This window comes from Mastigoproctus giganteus, chromosome 9 (assembly GCF_048544385.1).
Source record: "Mastigoproctus giganteus isolate SK-2022 chromosome 9, ASM4854438v1, whole genome shotgun sequence".
Classification (NCBI taxonomy): domain Eukaryota; kingdom Metazoa; phylum Arthropoda; class Arachnida; order Uropygi; family Thelyphonidae; genus Mastigoproctus; species Mastigoproctus giganteus.
The window spans coordinates 222,267,493-222,289,088 of NC_143583.1; the positions used below are offsets into that span (position 1 = coordinate 222,267,493).

The following is a 21,596-nucleotide window of genomic DNA, read 5'->3' on the forward strand; positions in this document are numbered from 1 at the left end:
TTATTTTCTGCTTTATTAGTTTAAATTGACATATTAACTTATTTTCTAGAGTAGCTTTATATTCCTATTACGGTACTTAAGTTTAAAGTAACTTAAATAGAGATTTTTTAGGTATTACTTAGTATCGGAAAGGGTATCAAATACACGTGTCTACCGTTCGTAAATATCTGCCATTGTTACGGGAAAATTAATCAGTAAAATCTATTGATCTTGTCGAACTTCATTGGCAATTAAATTGTACTTTTAACTATACATATAACCACTTAGGTTACGTAACATAAATAATTAGTAAAAATAAATAATTAATACATAACTTGATACGGAAGTTATATAAAGGGATTTCGTAGATAACACTCGTTACTGAAACATAAATATTCCGTAGATAACATTCGTTACTGAAACATAAATATTTCGTAGATAACACTCATTACTGAAACATAAATATAGCGTTATAACTGTGTTTGGATACAAGTTTAGGATTTAATTTTGTACAGAAATTGAAATTTTATTGAAAGTAAATCTAAATCATGACTCAAACCAGAGCAGCAAAGCAAAAGGCCCAAGCTAATGGGAATGCTGTGGCCCAGGGGAGAACTGAGGGGGGGCAGTTGTCCTCTGAATCACAGCCTTTTAAGATGCACTATTTGCTTGATGTTTGCGGAGCAGTCAAGTATGGGACATGATACTGCCATGGGGGATGTCTTTTTATGTGTGCGATGCAAGGAGTGTAAGGAGATCAGGCGACAACTCAGCGTTGTTATGGGCCTATATGAGAGCTTGAAGGACAGGGTGTATGCCCTCGAAGGATTACAAGTGAGGGGCCCATCAAGCTCTCAGCTGCCCACACCAATGCCAGAGCTTTCACTTGGTCATCGCGCAACACAGCGGCAACCCCCAAGGCAGAATGTGCTGGTCCCAAAGGAACTAGTAGTTGTTGGTGACTCTATTGTCAGGGAAACGGGAAACATGCTTTGTAAAAAGGATAGGTGGAACAGGACCAGGATATGTCTGCCAGGGGCAAAAGTTGATGACGTTGTAGAGCAGACATCATCTTTTAAGGGCACAATGTACACGTTGGCACTAATGATATTAAGAGTAGGAGACCGGCGGAATTACTTGACAAGTACAGGTCACTGATGAAAAAAAGCTGTGAATTAGGGTTGAAATTGAAAGTGTCTACAATTCTGCCCAGACACGATAGGAGGGAGTATATGATGAGAGCCCTCTCAATCAATTTGGCCTTGGAGAGATTGTGCAGGGCTTAAGGGATAGAATTTTTTTCAGCCTGGCCTGTACTTGTTAACAGGAGAGGCTGCTTCTACAGGGATGGGATACACTTAAATAGAAAGGGTGCAAGAATGTTTGCTGATGCTATCGAGGCAGTGTTAGGTGGGTCAAAAAACTGCTAGATTGGGGGGATACAAGGACTAATAGATTAACAGTAGCCACTGGCAGAGGTGAAAGTGATTCTTGCACTGCTTCTATTGGAATGAGCCGCAGCCTGGAAAATAAGATGCAGGATATTTCAGAGACTGCTGGGAATCATTGGGGTACAAGTAAACACATGGGTTGTGTTAGGGTAGCTAAGAAAGAGAACAGGTGCATGTATACTTGCGTGTACACCAATGCTAGGAGTTTAGTAAATAAATTTGATGAATTTGAGGTATTGCTCAAAACATCAAAGGGCAGATATTGTGGGGATTTCAGAGATGTGGTGTCACACAGATATAAGGAATGCAGAACTGGAATTTGGGGAGTACAATGTCTACAGAAAGGATAGACAGGATAGGAAGGGAGGATGGGTTATGCTATTAGTTAAAAAACACATAAAATCCAAGGAAGTGAAGCCAGTCGACATCGCTGGACAGTGCAGTGTCGAGTCAGTTTGGTGTGACATAAGCATTGGGAGATCAAAATTGAGAGTAGGAGTGTGCTATATGCCTAATGACTCTGATGAGTATAATAAGAAACTGTTTGGAGAAATAGAGTGGGCCAGTAAATCAGAGAGTCTTATAATGGGGGATTTTAATTTCCCAGATATTGACTGGAATTTGGGGGCTGGTCACTCACACAGTAGCAAGGCTTTTGTGGATTTATTGGATGATTGTTTTCTACATCAGCATGTTCGGGAGGCAACTAGAGGGAGTAATACTCTTGATTTGATTATCAGTATGATTCTTCATCCATTAAGAATCTGCAGATAAATGAACCACTAGGTGGCAGTGATCACAGTGTTCTGAAGTGGGAGTTACTCAAAGAGGTAACTACCATTAGGGGTAAAGGGAAGGGGTATTGCTTTCGTAAAGGCGACTACAATGGACTGAGACAGTATTTAAATTCTATACAGTGGGATCAACTGATGATATTGCCAACAGCAAATTCAAAATGGGAAGCATTCAAAGAACTTATCTTGGAAGCTACTAGGCTTTACATACCAACTAAGAAATATTGTTCAGGGTTTAGGCCTAAATGGATGTCAGATGAACTAATGAGGCATATGGCAGAGAAGAAAAATGCATGGGATACATACAAATTAACACGTGACACAGACGCCTATGATAGATACAAGTTGATCTGTAACCAAGTTACAAAGGAGGTTAGGCAGGCGAAGGCAGATTACGAGAGATCCTTGGCAAGGGATGCGAAGAAAAACAGCAAAGAGTTCTTTACTTATGTAAACTCTAGAAGGAAGGGGATGAATCAGATTGGTCCACTTGATATCGATGGGTCAACTGTTGATGACCCTGCTCAGGTAGCTAACAAACTAAATGAATATTTTGCATCGACATTCACACATGAGGAGTTATTCAGCAAGGGGAATGCCAGAGGTGTATTCAACTCTAGCAGTAAGCTACAGAATCTGGAAATAACTGGGAGTAAAGTGGAGGAGAAACTGTTGAAGATAAACACAAGAAAGGCACCCGGAGTGGATGGGATCTATCCGGTTATATTAAAGGAGGCAGCAAAGGAAGTAAGCAAACCCTTAGCCATAATTATGAGAGCTTCCTTGGACTCAGGGGAAGTACCCATGGACTGGAGATGTGCAAATGTGACCCCAATTCACAAAGGAGGATCAAAGGGCGACACAACTAATTATAGACCTGTTAGTTTAACTTCTGTTCCCGGAAATTTAATGGAGGCACTGGTTAAAGAAGCACTGCAGGATCATCTAGACAAGACTTCAGTTATAGCTCAGACACAGCATGGTTTTGTTAAGGGGAAGTCTTGCCTGACCAATTTGATTGGATACTATGATACAGTCACAAAAGAACTGGATGCAGGAATAACTTTGATATTATATACTTCGATCTTAGAAAGGCTTTTGATACTGTTGCACATGGAAGACTGCTGCACAAATTGGAGCAGTGTGGCATTGGAGGCAAATTGCTGCTATGGATAAAGGGGTGGTTGAGGGGGAGAAGACAGAGAGTGGTAATCAATGGACACTGCTCATCGTGGACTAATGTTATTAGTGGAGTCCCTCAGGGTTCAGTATTGGGTCCTTTATTGTTTTCTGTATTTATAAATGATATTGATGATGGTATATCAGGCTTAATGTCCAAGTTTGCAGACGATACGAAGGTTGGCAGGGTTGTCAAGGACACTACTGACACTATGCTGCTGCAACAGGATTTGGAAAGGTTGAGCAGATGGGCTTCGAGGTGGCAAATGAAGTTTAACATTGACAAATGTAAAGTACTACATATGGGAAACAGCAACCCCAGAGCAACGTATCAACTCTGTGGTACTACACTGACAGTGGTAGAGAATGAAAGGGACCTGGGGGTGGTTGTGCAGGCAGATATGAAGTTCTCTGAGCAGTGCAGACGGGCTGCAAGAGTAGCTCATGGTGTATTGTCAATGATATATAGGAATTTTTCTAGCAGGGATAAGGAGGTGATTATTCCCTTGTATAAGGCAATGGTCAGGCCACACCTAGAGTACTGTATACAGGCCTGGAGGCCTCATTTGAAGAAGGATGTAGAGCTGCTGGAATGAGTACAGAGAAGGGCAGCAAGATTGGTGAATGGAACAATGGGGTGCTCTTACGAAGAAAGGCTTAAGTTTTGCGAATTACAGTGTCTGGAAACTACTCACCAGCGAGGTGATCTGATAGAGGTGTACAAAGCCTTGAATGGTTTGAGCATGCTCAATGCTGATGGGATTCTTCCTCTTGCTCAGAATAATCACCTGAGAGGGCATAAATTCAAATTGAGGAAAGACACATGTAGGATACATGTGCGGAAATTTGCCTTTAGCCAGCAGGTGGTTGGTAGGTGGAACAGACTTCCATCCCTTGTCGTGGAAGTTGATAGCCTAAATAAGTTTAAGGCTCAGCTGGACAGGTATTTCGAACGAACAGAGGGGTGAAGTGGAAGTGGTTATTTTTTATTTATTTATGTTACTTTTTTTTTTTTTTGGCTGATGCTGCATAAGCTTGCTTTCTTGCATCAAATGCCTCTACTAATGCTAATGCTAATGCGGTGGAATGAAACCTGTAGGAATGCCAAAAAAGAGAAGATTAAATACTGGAATATAAATTATCAGGGGACACAGAAGACTAGTGATGCTGTATAAGCTTGCTTTCTTGCATCATATTCCTCTGCTAATGCTAATAATCATATTCTGAAAAACCCAATCACAGCTAATCTGATACAATTTAAGAAAGTAAGATCTAAAGCTCTTCATATACAAAGAATAAGCAAAAAAAGGGGTTATCATCCCAATATGCATTCACTATAAACAGAACCACAGACAACAAAACATTTTGGAATAAAATCAGAACTATTAATGGGAAATACCATCCAATAACCACCCCTACTTCTAAAAGGGAAAGAAATCTGCAATCCTCTCAAAATTGCTAATTCATTAGGTGACACATTTGAAATACTTTCAGCTGTAACCGCATATCAGCCAACCTTTCAATCACTAAAAGTACAGGTGGAAAGATGTAATTTGAATTTCAATACTTCACACTACCTTCCATATAATTTACCCCCTACCATGACCGATTTATGCAGTAGGCACCTCCGTAGCCAGGTGGCCAGGAGCAGCAGTGTGTAGCACACGCTTCTTGATTAGACTGGGGTTCGAGCCCATGAGCCACCAAATATGGAGGATGTGGAAAGTCAGGGAATGACCACCACATATCCCGGAGCAATATGGCCTTAGTTGCTAATGCTCCTAAAAACCAAATAACAACAACAGATTTATGCAGTGCACTCTTCAGATCAAAAAATAGTGCTGCCAGCCCCGATAAAATCTATTATGCCATGTTATATCATTTGAGCAAAGAGTCCTAGTCTGTCCTTCTAAAACTACACAAGAGAATCTTTCATGAGGATTACTACCCTACTAGCTCATTACATTGTTTTAGTATTCCCAAAACCAGGGAAGCAACTATTGTAATCCAACAAATTAAACAACTTTAACTAGCTGTATAAGAAAACCCTTAGAAAAATAATTAATGCTAGGTTGACATGGTTCCTAGGGACTGAAAACATCCTAAAGCAAAATCAATATGGCTTTTGAAGAAGTAGATCAAAACTTGACGAACACCTGGTCAAAGCCAAATGAAACATTCAAAATGTTTTTGAATGTTTCCTTCGGCTTTGACCAGGTTTGACTCAGGAACGAACACTTAGTGATTATATTTCTTGACATTGAAAAAGCTTTCGACACTACCTGGCGATAAGGGATTCTTCACGATATCTATGAATCCGATCTTCGAAATCATCTTCTCTTCCAAAATTTATCCAGAAATTTTTATGCAATAGATCCTTTCAGGTATCATTATTATTATTAGCCATGTGGTGCAAGGAAGCCTGAGACTTAGGCTGCACCACCCAAAAAAAATTTTTCCCGAGTTACCCTGAGAGAGAGAGAGAGAGAGAGAAAAGTAGAAGGGAATCACCAAGAAAGCGAAGAATGATGATATCCAGCTCAGCACCCTGGGTGTGCCAAGCCCATACTCACAAGATGTGAGCCCCTGGGGTTAAAAAACAGCACTGCATTTAGCAGGCATGGGCTTGAACCCTTGTCACTCAAGGTACATGCACTTATGCACATGCGTGCCTGACCACTCAGCTACGGTGGCCTTCAAATTTTCACTCTTCTTTCTCCTAAATTTTTGTGCAAGAGGAATGAGTCCCCTCTGTCTAGTGCCACTCTCTCTCTCTCTCTTTTCATCAGGATTAATTCAGTTACCAAAATGTATTCCCAACACAGTTTAAATGTACCTGTATGCCGGCGATCTGGTAATTTCATGCCACTCTCAAAACATGCGTCTCATTGAAAGATGGCTTCAATGCATTATTAATACTCCTGTTCAGTGGGCAAAAAATGATGGATATAGACTTTAAAAGCAAAAAAAAAAAAAATTCATTTTTGCTGTAAACAGAATTTACATTCTGACCCAGAGTTACAACTTTACTCTCATCCATTTACTTTTCAACAGAGTATTAGATTTCTTGGACTAATTCTGGATAAAAAACTAAATTTTCTGAAGCATGTTAAATGTATTTGTACAATCTGTCTAAAGAAGCTGAAACTCCTCCTTATCATGGGGTGCAGCTAGTTACATGGTGCTGCACTATACCATTCACTAATTAGGTCTAGACTAGACTATGGGTCTCCTGGATATATGCCTCAGCCAGACAAAGTGTGTTAAAATGGCTTGACTCTGTACATCACAATGCTCTCTGAATTGCCTTAGGAGCTTTTTGTACATCACTAGTTCTGGGTCTTTATACAGAAGCACACAACTCACTACCCTTACTCCTTTGTCAGCATGCCCTCCTATTAAACTGTGCTGCTAGAATCAGAAGTTTCTCTCATCATCCTATATGGCAATATCTTTTCACACCAAAATGGAATAATTTGTATAAAAATAAACTTTTTCAAAGTAAATCGTGTGGCATCAGGTTACAAAACTTAAGCGCATATTGGGATCTAAATATGGCTACACCACCATGGAAAATACCCTTTGCACAGGTTGATAAATATTTCCAGTAAGGGGAAAGAATACTCTTCAAAATTTTAATATTAAACAGATCCATGCTGCTCACTCCTTTCAATTCTCTGGTTACACTCGAATTTGTATCAATGCCAAGACAGACAGTAAAGTTAGTGCAGCTGCAATACAACCAAATTTAACAATATCTCGTCAGCTCCCTTTGGAGTGCAGCACATACACCACAGAACTGTATATTATCCTGATGGCATTAGAGAATGTAAAACAGTCTTCATACCCTTGAAAGCTACAGCACTTAAGAAATCTATACAAATTTCTTAAGTGCTGTATCTGTTCTTCAGTGTAAATTCGCTTCAAGTCATCCCTGTTTACAACAAATTCAAATAAATTTAGTGCAGCTTCTTATAAACAGGCAAAAAATAATATTCTGTTAGATACCTGGACATGCTGGAATCACAGGCAGTGAATGAACAAGCTGATTTTTCCGCCAAGAATGTGTCTCATAACATCAGACATCCAGATACCTTACACCAATTACAAACATGTCATACAATGTACTGGAAAAAAAAAAAAAAGCGGCTATCCATTGACAGGAGAACAAGACCAATAAACTGTTCCAGATTAAAAACGATTCCAAGCTGTGGCCATCAAGCCTAAGGAGGAATAGAAGGGAAGAAGTTGTGCATTGGGCATATCCACCTAACTCATAGTTATCTTCTCACTTGGGATGATTCTCCGCTATGCAGAAACTGTCAAACTCAAATCACTGTAAAACACTTTATCCTTGAATGTCCATTATACTCGAGAGAATGACAAATAGCTTTCTTTTCGCATCCATGTTCCTCTAATGAACTTATTTTACAGCAAATTCTCGGAGACCGGCCAGATACAAATGATCTCTTTACCTTCCTGAGAACGATAAACAGATACCATGTAATCTGAATCCACCTTATCTAGTATATGAAGTCTGTACCAACTAATATTGTAGTAGGTGCATTATGGCCTGAGTAACCCTTGACCAATAAATCAAACAAACAAACAATAAAGCTATCAGTTTTCCCACTCATCTATCAGTTTTAGATGGGTGGGAAAACTGACAAAAACAATTGTCTCTAAAATATACTTTTAAACTGAAATCCCTGTCAGACTACCCTACATGGACATGCGTTTTTGAGCCACCATGGGAAATTCTCTACAACACCCATCACACTGCCACCGTCTCTTTAGTATCTGGGTCCAAGAGCTGCTCAGAGAGCTTAACATCACAGTAACAATGTTGCTGAATCACCAAAGCAACGATCCGCCATGTCATGCTTGCCTTCCATCATGCGATTTCTCCATCAAAAATTGGAGTAAGGCCACCATGCCATCTTCTGTTTACCAACAACTCTATACTGCTCACCAAGCTGAATACTCTGATTTCTTGCCTGTCTTCACCGATGGCTTGAAGTCAGAGTTATCTGTCAGATCTCCTGCTGTCTTTCCAGATAGTACTATATCTGAGACGATTCCCCAAGAATGCAGCATATATACAGCTGAGTTGTATGCTGTAGAGTTAGCCTTGGACCATATTGAAACTCACAACTACCAAAGTTATACCTACTCATTAAGTATTCTACAAGATTTTTTAGCAATTAGGTGCAATCCTCACCCATTCCTGACCCATATCCAGAAGCAATTACATTCTCTTTTTGTGCATTCCTTTGACATCTATTTCTAGAGCTGGATCCCAAGCCACATTGGTATCAAGGGTAATGATCCAGAAGTGATTACATTCTCTTTTTGAGCATTCCTTTGACATCCATTTCTGCTGGATCCCAAGCCACATTGGGATTAAGGGTAATGAACTGGCTGACACTGCAACCCCACAATTGCATTAGCAGCCTGTTAGTCACTTATACAGACTACAGGCAGCAAATATATTCTACATTACTCTCCCAATGGCGACATCTTGGCATGAGCAGGTGATATAGACAGCAACGATTTATGTATATTAACATTTTTACCCATCTGACTGAGCTTTATACACTCAATCAGATTTTATCTGATAGTGACAGTGTAAGCTGTTTTTAGGTTTTTAAAATCAAAAAATCCATTGCTTGTATGTAAATATATCTTTATATTAGTTTACCTCATACATATTTATATATTTATACATATTGACATAGTGACCTGAGTAATTGTGCCGCTACAATTTTTATTATTATTTTGTATGGGGCGTGGTTTTGGCACATTACAGCCTTAGTTGGTGATGCACCATTAAAATCCAAACAACCATCCAACCAACCCTTCTATTTAAGTGTATCCCATTAAAAATAGTCTTTTCTGTCAATAAGCATCGACAGTGCTGAGAAAAATTGTAGCCTAGCACACGGCCAAATTGATTGGCAGCACTCACAGTGTGTACTCCTAGGGCATGAATGGTGATACAATAACATCACCATTCATGCCCTTAAAAGATGAATTTTGCACAAAGTCTTTTACTCCTGCCCCTTGCAAACATACTGGTTCTGTTCCTCCATCCATTTTCAACAACATATTTCCCATTTCCCTGAAAATAATTTCACCAATAATTACTACAACCTATGGAACCAGTGTATTCTGTCTTGGCAATTATAGCTGTTTTCTCTGATGTATAAGTGAGGACTCTGATTGTGATTGACGTTGGTTTGGGCAGCTCAGATCTTGATGGTCCGTGATGTGCCATATTATAACCATAGTCGTTTTTGTGCCATTACAAGACCAAACCTTGATGATCCTCCATTTTAATTCCTTCTAGGGCATTGCCAGTTGTCTTCAAGCTCTCTAAGCACCCATTCAGAACACTGAGTTTGTTCTTACTTTCCTCATTTTGCACCGAACACATACATGAGTGTGTGTGTGTGTGTCATGCTCCCTTGGCTCCATGACGTCCCCTTTCAAATCATTAATTTCATTAGGCTGTGATTCATAGGAGAGCTGCCCCCTTCCCTTCAGTTTTCCCCAAGCTACAGCTTAGAAAGACTTTCTTTCTCAGACTGGACGCTGCATCGAATTGCATGCACTGAACAGCAATTTCTCACTAGCTACTTTCCATAGCAGGGACTCCAAATTCATTTTATGTGAACTGCAGCTCTTCAGTATCTTGTAATGGCAGGAATTAGTGATGTAAGTCTGTAAATATCTGTACAGTATTGTGATTAGTGGTGGGGATACCAGGAAAGCTGTCTGGGACCACCTAGTACAATAAATAATATAAAGAAAAAAAGCACTCCTGATATTTTGGGCCTGTTGCTTTGTTGCTCTTCCTGCAACTAGTTGTGCAGTGGCACTACACCTGAAAAGTGTCTGCATTTAATTGTTCTGTGAAAACCATAAAAAAAAAAAATTTTTTAAAATTAGGAACTCTTGCACTAAAAGTTTGATTATTAGGAAGTTAGAAAAAATATCAGATATTTAATTGTTAATTAAAGGTTAATGCTTCTACACTTTTTCTTTTATATGTTATAAACCACTAGCAGTGGTGTGGCACCACTACTACTGGTTTATAACACAAAAGAATCTGTAATCCTTCTTTTAGCATAAACTAAATATAATTTAAATATTTTCAATTGAAATTAGACCCCCACTTTCTAATAAAGTGGGTAGTCCAAATGCATTATGATTATAGAGACCCTTAATTAGGTTAAAACTGAAATATGGATGGCCAGTATATAGCTGAACAAGACCCATCGTCCTCTTCTGTCCTGACTCTTTTCATCACAGTATGATATACTAAAGCCTGAACTAGATATTATTATCAGAAGACAATACACGGTATACATACAGCATAAAATCGATCTGTTCCAGTCACCCAAACTGGGCAGATACTTTTTGTTCTTATTGCTAACCAGTTCAAACAACTATTAACAGATTTAAGCCTAACATTCAACAGAATTCCAAATACTACCACCACACTTTTTTTCTCCTTGGAATGTGGCTCATCCTCAGTCATCGTGAGGAACTGGAGTCATTGGAAGAAGATCAAACATATCAAACAAATGTTTTGCAACCTTATTACACCTACTGTTTCTGTTTCCTAACTGTTATGGTACATACAGATTGGCCCATCAACTGTCATATGACTTCAGTATATACTCCGATGAAATAACAGCAATTTAGATAGCCATAAAAGTATATCGAATCCTGAATCCTCATACTCTAAATGTGCCACAACCCAGTGGTGAAGCTACGTTTTTGGGCCCTTGGGAAAAAAATCTTGCTTAAGGGCCCTTAGGCAAGAAAGTCTGCCAGGGCCAAAGGTTGATGTCATTGTAGAATGGATATCATCTTTTAAGGGCGCAAAAGATGATATTGTTGTACATATTGGCACTAATGATATTAAGAGTACGAAACCGGCAGAATTACTTAACAAGTACAGGTCACTGTTGAAAAAAAGCTGTGAATTAGGGTTGAATTTGAAAGTGTCTGCAATTCTGTCCAGACACGATAGGAGGGAGTATATGATGAGAGCCTTGCTGATCAATTTGGCCCTGGAAATATTGTGCAAGGTTCAAGGGGTAGAATTTTTTCAGTATGGTCTGTATTTGTTAACAGGAGAGACTGCTTCTACAGGGATAGGATACACTTAAATAGAAAGGGTGCAAGAATATTTGCTGATGCTATCGAGGCAGTGTTAGGTAGGTCGAAAAACTGCAAGCTTGTGGGGATACAAGGACTAAAAGATTACTAGTAGCCACTGGCAGAGGTGAAAGTGATTCTTGCACGCTTCTATTGAAATGAGCAGCAGCCTGGAAAACAAGTTGCAGGATACTTCAGAGACTGCTGGGAGTCATTGCGGTACAAGTAAACATATGGCTTGTGTTAGGGTAGCTAAGAATAGGAACTAGTGCATGTATACTTGCGTGTACACCAATGCTTGGAGTTTGGTAAATAAATTTGAGGTATTGCACAAATGAGGTATTGTTGGGATATCAGAGACGTGGCGTCACACAGATATAAGGAATGCAGAACTGGAATTTGGGGAGTACAATGTGTACAAAAAAGGATAGGAAGGGAGGAGGGGTTATGCTATTAGTTAAGAAACACACAAAATCCAAGGAAGTGAAGCCAGTCGACATCGCTGGACAGTAGTGTCGAGTCAGTTTGTTGTGACATAAGCATTGGGAGATCAAAATTGAGAGTAGGAGTGTGCTATAGGCCTAATGACTCTGTTGAGTATAATAAGAAACTGTATAGAGAAATAGAGTGGGCCAGTAAATCAGAGAGTCTTATAATGGGGGATTTTAATTTCCCAGATATTGACTGGAATTTGTGGGTTGGTCACTCACAGACTAGCAAGGCTTTTGTGGATTCATTGGATGATTGTTTTCTACATCATCATGTTTGGGAGGCAAATAGAGGGAGTAATACTCTTGATCTGATTATCAGTAGTGATTCTTCATGCATTAAGAATCTGCAGATAAAGGAACCACTAGGTGGCAGTGATCACATGTGCTGAAGTCAGATTTACTCAAAGACGTAACTACCATCAGGGGTAAAGGGAAGGGTTTTTGCTTTCGTAAAGGTGACTACGATGGTCTGAGACAGTATTTAAATTCTATACAGTGGGACCAACTGATGATGTAACCAACAGCAAATTCAAAATGGGATGCATTCAAAGAATTTATCTTGGAAGCTACTAGGCTTTACATACCAACTAAGAAATATTGTTCAAGGTTTAGGCCTAAATGGATGTTAGATGAACTAATGAAACATATGGCAGAGAAGAAAAATGCATGGGTGAATGGAAGTCTATGATAGATATAAGCTGGTCTGTTACCAAGTCACAAAGGAGATTAGGCAGGCAAAGGCAGATTATGAGAAATCCTTGGCAAAGGATGCAAAGAAAAACAGAAAAGAGTTCTTAACCTATGTAAACTCTACAAGGAAAGGGATGAATCAGATTGGTCCACTGGATATTGATGGTTCAACTGTTGATGATCCTGCACAGGTAGCTAACAAACTAAATGAATATTTTGCATCTACATTCACACATGAGGAGTTATTCAGGAAGGGGAATGCCAGAAGTAAAGTAAAACTCTGGCAGTGAGCTAATAGTGTAAGAACTTAAAGGAAAGTGGGGATAAATTGTTGAGGAGAAACATAAAAGAGGCACCTGGGGTGGATGGGTGCATCAAAGGAAGTAAGCAAACCCTTAGCCATAATTATGAGAGCTTCTTTGGACTCAGGGGAGGGACCCCATAGACTGGAGATGTGCAAATGTGACCCCAATTCATAAAGGAGGATCAAAGGCTGACACAAGTAATTATAGACCTGTGAGTTTAACTTCTATTCCAGGAAAATTAATGGAGGCACTGGTTAAAGAAGCACTGCAGGATCATCTAGACAAGACTTCAGTTATAGCTCAGACACAGTGTGGTTTTGTTAAGGGGAAGTCTTGTCTGACGATTTGATTGGATACTATGATGCAGTCACAAAAGAACTGGATGCAGGGAATAACTTTGATATTATATATTTGGATCTTAGAAAGGCTTTTGATACTGTTCCACATGGAAGGCTGCTGCACATTTTGGAGCAGCATGGCACTGGAGGCAAATTGCTGCCATGGATAAAGGGATGGTTGAAGAGGTTTTTTTTTTTTGGCTGATGCTGCATAAGCTTGCTTTCTTGCATCATGCCTCTGCTAATTATTTTGGGCCCCTTATTTTTTTTAAAATAAATTTTTATATATATAATATAAGAAAATGTCAAATTATTTTAATAACATAAATATATATTTTATTTACAATTTCTTTATAATTTAGAAACATCGAAAACATGAAAATTAATATTACAATATGATACTGCTTATTAAATACAATTTGACAACGTTAAAAACATATTGTAACTAATAAATTTACGAAAAAAGTTAAAATGTTATTTTTCGCGCTTTTACATTTGCGAAATCATTAATAATATCTTTTAAATCCATTTTACTGGCACATTTATGCCCAATAGCCAACATTGCAAAATTGCACAGTCTTTGACCAATAGAACTTCTTTTATTATTCGTAATTTACTAAATGATCTTTTGGCAGAGGCAGCTGACATGGGCAGGGTGAAAAATAACAAAGTAAAAATTTCTAAAAAGTAACTTTCTAGGGCACTATATTTTTAAATTAACAAATAAAAATATTGTCTGATTGACATGTCTGCTGATAAATCTTGTTTAATAAGTGTGATTAAATTACAATATTGAATCAGCAGTTGGGGAGAGAGTACAGATGAATTATACTTTTTTATCAGATTTTCACACTCATTTAATATATCAGCATTGATATATTAATAATTTTTTTCAGTTCTAGTATTGCAAAATAATTTTTTACCAACTTCATACTTTTGAAACGATTTTAATTTGCATTATAATTTTGTCTAAAACATAGTAAAAAACATTGATTTTAAAAAACTGATCTCTATTTTCAAACAAAAAATCTGAAGCTAATTCATCATACCGTCTTTTAATTCTACATTGTCATATGTATTCAAATTTGGGATCTACTCTGATACAGAAGTACATTTTTAAAGATTATTCTATGTCATGCTTCTGTAGAGTGTTTGAAGCATAATTAATTTCACACATCACTTTATTCAAAAATATACAAATGAAAATAAAATCAAATATCATCATTTGCTTCATTATTCTAAGCGACCTATGTCTATGTCTGCTTTTTTAGTTGATTTAAGATTCATTTCTGTCAAAGCTTTTATAATATCTGCAAAACGAACTTTCACAGCTGTTATAGACTGTAATCTACCAGACCAGCGAGTAGAGCTGAGTTTTTTTAATGTAACTTCAGATTTCCCAGTAAATTTAGAAAGAAGATCCCATCTTTTTGTACTGTTGCAAAAATAATTATGCAAATTTTGAAGAATGTTGAGAAATAATGAAACTTTATTATAATTTACGCAACGCTATGGCATTAATAATTAAATTTAAATTGACTTGCACAGTGAATGTACTCTGCATTTGACTTGATCCTTTTAATGTGTGACTGCAGATCATTATAAACTAAGCAGTGAGGTCATTGTATAGCAGTTTAAATCCTGCTATCTGCAAAGACATATGAAAAGACCGAACAGTCATTTAACCCCGTATGAGTTTAACAAGGCCAAATAGCAATAACTATTCTATTTTATAATTATTAAATTATTGAAAAGTATGTAGGACAAGGGTCATTACTAACAGACTAGTAAGAATACTTGATGAGAATCAACCGAAAGAGCAAGTTGATAGAATTCTCAACTATGGATCACCTTCACGTAATATCACAGCTAATGGAGAAAGCAAATGAATATAAAATGCCATTATGCCTGGCATTTGTGTATTATGAAAAGGCATTCGACTCCATACAGCATAAGGCAGTGTTTCAGGCCCTGGAAAGACAAGGCATAGATACCCCACATATTATGATTTTGAAGAAAATATATGAGAATGCTACCTCCTTTATTAGACTAGACAAAGACAGTAGGAAATTTAAAATCGAGAAAGGAGTTCGACAAGGAGACAATATCTCTGAAGCTGTTTACTGCTGCCCTTGTGGAAGCTTTCAGAAGATTAGACTGGTTGCAGAAAGGAGTCAGTGTGAATGGAGAGTACCTAAACCATTTATTATTTGCAGATGACATTGTGGTCATAAGCTACGATCTCAAAGAATTAGAGGAAAATCTTAATCAGTTATGCACAGTTAGTAAGGATTTTGGACTAAAGATGAATATGGCTAAAACAAAAGTAATGATGAACAAGCATGCCACAGAAAGGGACATAATGATTGAAGGAGCAGTAATTGAAAAAGGTGGAGTCATATACTTATCTGGGACAAGTTATTAGCTGTAATAATTATAAATGGCTGGAAGTCAAGAGAAGAAATTCTATTGAAATGCAATTGAGCAGCAGCCTGTAAAGCAAGGCACTGGGAATTTCTGAAGAAGACGGCTCCTTGGGCAACAAACCAACGAGTGCCGAGCCAATGTGTGATCAACGAGTGTGCATTTAGTTGATGATGAAGAATAAACATTCTTTAACATTTGTAAGGCATAAATAATTTCTTTATTATTATAATTTGCTTGATTTTACAGGCTACGTTTTCATTTCTTTGGATAAATCAGTCATTGTTTAAACATAAACTAATTAGCTAACTAATTTCGTTGTTGATAATGTAATCCCCATTTTTAACCTTATGTCTATGAGAAATAAATTCCCGCTTTACAAGTGCGCACTAGGAACGAATTAACTCGTAAAGTCGAGAACTACCTGTACTATATAAACCAACATCAACCAATGTTCTTTCGATGTTGGCTATGGTTAAAAATTTGTTTTTATTTCAAAAGTGGTAAAGTCTCCTGGCTCTAGCTGTTCCAGGGTATGAGGAAAGCATCTGTGTGAAATATTTCATCTTATACTTAAGTTTAAACTTGTAATATTTCCAAATATGTGTAATGTGTGTATTTTAATGCAATTAATTATTATTGTAATTTTTATGCAGAGTAGTTGTGATTCATTTTTTATAAATTAATCAAAATTTTACACTTTTGCTATTTTAGCCATCAAGGTATCCAGTGGAACCACAACCACCACCAGTGGAACCAACTACATATATTGTTGCTCCAGATCCTGAAGTTTTAGCCCAATTAATCCAAGAAAATGCTAACAATATGCCTCCTGCATGGGCTTATGTAGCACCAGCTTCTCCTGCCAATACTTTTACGGTACATAGATATCCTGACTCACCCAGCCAAGGCAGGAAAGAGACAAGAGGTTTTCAGGTTGGAGCTTGCTTGCCCATTCCACTGCTGTATGAAAGATTAACTTAAGAAGCATATGAAAACTTGGTGGTGGTTTAATTTTCATTTTTTTATATAAAGCTAATGTCCATCTGATAATGAATGAGGTATTCAATATTGTTTTAATAAATTTCATTGCAGGCCATTAATAAACAGCAATTAACTTTGAACGTGTGGAATATTTCTCTTTTTCTTGGACTTTTCAAAATGCTTACTTTGATACTCACTTGAACTTTTCAAAATGCTTACTTTGATACTCACTTGGACTTTTCAAAATGCTTACTTTGATACTCACTTGGACTTTTCAAAATGCTTACTTTGATATTCACTTGGACTTTTCAAAATGCTTACTTTGATACTCACTTGTACTTTTCAAAATACTTATTTTGATATGCACTTTCCAAAATACTTATTTTGATACTCACTTGGACTTTACAAAATCCAAAACTTACTTTGATACTCACTTGGACTTTTCAGAATACTTATAACTTTGATATTTTGGACAGTGCCGAGTTGAGGTAAAATAGTGCCATGGGCGTTATTTGCTTTCAATGCACCGTATCATTGCTGTTGGTTTAGTAGTAGTAGGAAATTGGGTAATGAAATAAATACATTAAAACATAAAATTGTGATCATATGTAACTGATGAAATCTAAGGTTTGAGTTCCTGAAGCTTATGTATATGTTTCCTAATAACATTAAGAATGATGCTAAGTTTTATTGGACAGTTCCTTGAAAATTAATTTCTGCAACCTGTGTTTCTCATTTGTTGCTTGTAATCAAGACTGATTTCTACTTTAAATCAAAGTGTGTTGTGTAGATATTAAAACTTTTTTTTTTTTTTTTTTTTTCAGCACAGTTTATAATAGTATGCCATCACTTCAACAAGTTTGTTATATATGTCTGGATTGCAGGATTTTCATTCTGAAATTTTTCTAACCAGACAAAGTAATGATGCTCTTGCATACATACACTTTGGTTATAGTAATTTGCCAAAGTGTCGAAATAAAATAAAGTTTTTATTTGTTAATTTTAGTTAAAAGAAAACACTACACTTTCTTGGCATCATACTGTTCAGGAAATTACAGTGCTGCTGTTGCTCAAGTATGCTGAATCCCAGGAGAAAAAAAGAAAAAAAAAACTAAAGATTTAAAAAATATTTTTCTCATTAATGAGAAACTGTCCGAAAAAAAAAAAAAAAAAAACACTTCATTGGAAACATTGTTTCAGACTAATCATCATTCATACTTTTTACAACATCAGGTAAGTTTGCAGTTGGCAGGTGCCAAAAGAAGTGCATTATCCTGGCTGTCTTGTGGTCCTTGTACATGGGATAGATCAACGATGGTTTGGGCAGCAATATCTTGGTATTCTTTACATCCTTTCATCACCCTTAATGGGCCAATTACTGCTACTCATTACCTCTATATTCTGCATGCCCAGGTTCATCTCTAGTAGTGCAAACATTGTTTCCCACAAACATGCTTCAAGGTGATAATGCTCCAATACACACACAACAAGATGGGTCCAATCTTTGGTTTGAGGAGCATGAAACCTAGCTAAACATCTCCCATGGCTTGCACAGTCAACAGATTTAAACATTATTGAGTTGTTATGGGCATATTTGAAGAGGAGAATGAGAAACAGATTTCCTCTGCATTTATCACTCAAGAAGCTTGAAATTTTCCTCAATATCAAATGGTCCAATATTCCTCTTCAGACAGCTCAAGATTTACTTGAATCTGTTCCACTTAGAATTCAAGCTAGTTTAAAAGTAAAAGGGTGGATCATCACCTTGTTAGTGCATACCTCTAACTCTTATCACAGATGTTTCCATTATTTTGTCCATCCCCTATATAGATGCTGGCAGTCTGGCCTACATTGAGGTGGTCCTTGTGGTTGTCACAGACATTCTCTCAGATATGCCAGACAAGCTGTACTTGCTACCTGGGAGTCTAAAAGTGGCAGACTGATAGAACTGACATTCAAGTCAAGTACACCCAATTTCGGCAAAGTCCAGACGATCTGTGACAGCCAAATCCTCTGCTTGCACCTTCATGTTAGTGGGACTGCTAGTAATCCTGGGCATAACCTCCATGGACAGGCACACTGTGGGTAACCACACAGGTATGAACCAACGTAAGTAGGGGTCGAGGTGTGCCGTCCACACCACATGGAGGAATGCCACCCCTCCGTGTTACCAGGTAATACTAGGGCATAAATAACTCTCCTCAACCAGTGCAGTACCATCACTTTGCTTATTGCAGGCTTGAAGTGGTGGAAACCATGTTTTGTCTGCAGAATTAAGTTCTGGTCAACACTTCCCCATCTCTTCCATCATGCAGTATGACTGATGACTTTTGAGGTTATGATGAACATCATGGTGAGATCCAATCTTCCTTACATTTCAAGGGTACAGCTCTAAAATGGAGTTTGCAGGCCGTCCGCCAGTTAGTACACTGGACCGAACCTATTGGTAACTCTTTAGGAGGCTTCCGGATCAGCTAGTGTATAAACTACTCTGCCAGATAGTGACTGGAGAGAGTCCGAGTAGTGTGTATGTGGGGGGCATTGTCGAAGCCACATTATGTCAAGGATCTGAGTTTATTCTTACCATGTGTATGCCTCATCCAAAAATTTCATTACTTCTATTAGTCCCCCCCACTTTTTCTTATTATTGAATACACCATGAATTGTCAAACTAATAGAGTAAGCTTATCGGCAAAAAGATCTAAACCTCCCAAACACTTCCTGGTTCATTTCACAAATACACGTGGTTTCAATTCTAATCTCAACGATGTCCATTTCCAATTGCAGTCTGCCAAAGCCCCATGCACTTTTTCCGAAAGAATCTCAGTTATCGGTTGATTCAACTACTGCTCATCTCAGTTGCCCAAATTATTTGCTGTATGATTCCTTTCTCCTCAAAGGTGGCACTTGTGCATATGTCCATTCTGATATTCCCTGTCAGAAACTTGGTAATTTGGAATCTCCTCTTTTCGATCTTCTCTGGCTTAAAATCTCTCTACCTCATTGTCAAATTCATCTGTTGTCTCTACCGTTCTCCCAACTCCACTAATCACTTGAAGCTCTTTGACTTCCTCTATTTGCAACTTGACTTTCTCCAGTCCAACTTTCCTAACAGTGAGGTAATTTTCCTTGGTGATTTTAATGTTCACAAATCCAGCTGGCTACTGTTTTCTGTTCCCAGCATCCCAACCCAGCTGGTCGAGATGCTGAGGCTTTTGCAATTTCTAACGACCTTGCACAGATTGTACATTTACCTACGAGAATACTGGACAATCTTAACCATACAGCCAACATGCTTGATCTTTTTCTGACAAACAATCCTAAGTACACGGTCGAAGTGGGTGGTCCTTTAGGTATCTCCAGTCACAGGTACTTTAGGTACCTGTGATTGTCTCTTCTCCAATGGAGCTTTTATCTCATGTCTATTCCCAACCTCATTGTTTGGCATTACAAGAATGCAAAATGGGATGACCTGTGAGATTTCTTTTCCTTCGTCAGATGACTGTTTCAAAACTTCTGATGTCAACAGTTGCTCAGACCGTATCAGTGAAATTATTCTTGTAGGCATGGAATCCTTTATTCCACACTCCACTTTAAAATCTCGTCCTTTATCTAAACCTTGGTTTCCCAATAAATGTACTAAGGCTATTCAAGAGAAGAACGTTGCATATCGTAATTGGCTTGTTTCCAATTCTTCAGTTTCATTTTCTGCCTACTGCAAAGCTCACAACAATTGTAAAGCAGTCATTAATCAGTCCAAACTAAATTTTGAACAGGCTAAGAGTAGAAAACTTTCTTCTTGCCCTAATGGTAGCCAAGCATTCTGGTCTCTTGCAAAAGCTATTGGCCGCAACCTTTGCCCATCTCTGCTCCTACCTCTGTTAAAACGATAATTCTGTTGTCACTTCAGCCAAGGATAAAGCTGGCCTGCTAGCATCCCATTTTTCTTCCAACTCATGTATTAATGATCTTGGTAAAACACCTCCCACCATTCCCAACATGCTCCATTCAATGCCTCCCGTGGTCTTCCGTCAAAATGATGTCAGAAGAATTTTGATGAATCTTGATGCTAAGAAAGCTCCAGGTCCTGAAGATATTTCTCCACTTGTTCTTAAAACCTGTGCTCCTGAACTTTGCCACCTTTTTTCAATTTCTTATTCCAAAGGTGTTTTTCTTCTTCTTGGAAATTTGCTCGTAACCAGCCAGTTCCTAAAAAGGATGACAAGTCCCTCCCATCCAATTATCGTCCCATTGCAGTTAATTCTACGCTTTCTAAAGTGATGGAGAAATCAATTAACTGCCAACTGTTAAACTACCTAGAAACCTTCCATCTGATCAACGATTGCCAGTATGGATTCTGTCAATGTCGATCCACTGGTGATATTTTGCTTATGTTACCTCTTTAATAAGAAATTCAATGGAAAAGTTCGGTGAAACACAAGCAGTTGCTGTTGATATCTCAAAGGCTTTCGATCATGTTTGGCATAAAAGTCTTCTAAAGAAGCTTCCCTCTTATGGTTTCCCAACTGTTTTTTTGAACTTGGTTATCCAGTTTTCTCTGATCACTCACTGAGGGTGATGGTAGATGGCTCTCTGTCTTCTAAGTTCTCCACTAATGCTGGTGTTCCCCAAGGCTCAGTTCTTTCCCCCACTCTTTTTCTCTTGTATATTAATGACTTTCTTCCATTGACTGGAAATCCTATCCATAGTTTTGCCGATGGTAGCACATTGCATTCCACTTTCCATTTTGAAAAACCTTGCCCTGCTCATTCAGCTTCAACTTCTCAATTAT

The 21,596-nt window shown here is 38.0% G+C and overlaps 1 protein-coding gene across 1 annotated transcript in view; it reads left to right on the plus strand.

The window, feature by feature from the left end:
• The window catches only part of LOC150081130 (focal adhesion kinase 1-like), a 1,307,299-nt gene that overhangs the window by 1,040,396 nt on the left and 245,307 nt on the right, over window positions 1-21,596 (plus strand). Inside the window, exon 23 of the mRNA XM_090380936.1 lies at window positions 16,535-16,756. Coding sequence (XP_090237062.1) covers window positions 16,535-16,756 — 222 coding nt within the window. The remainder of the gene's footprint in view (window positions 1-16,534; window positions 16,757-21,596) is intronic.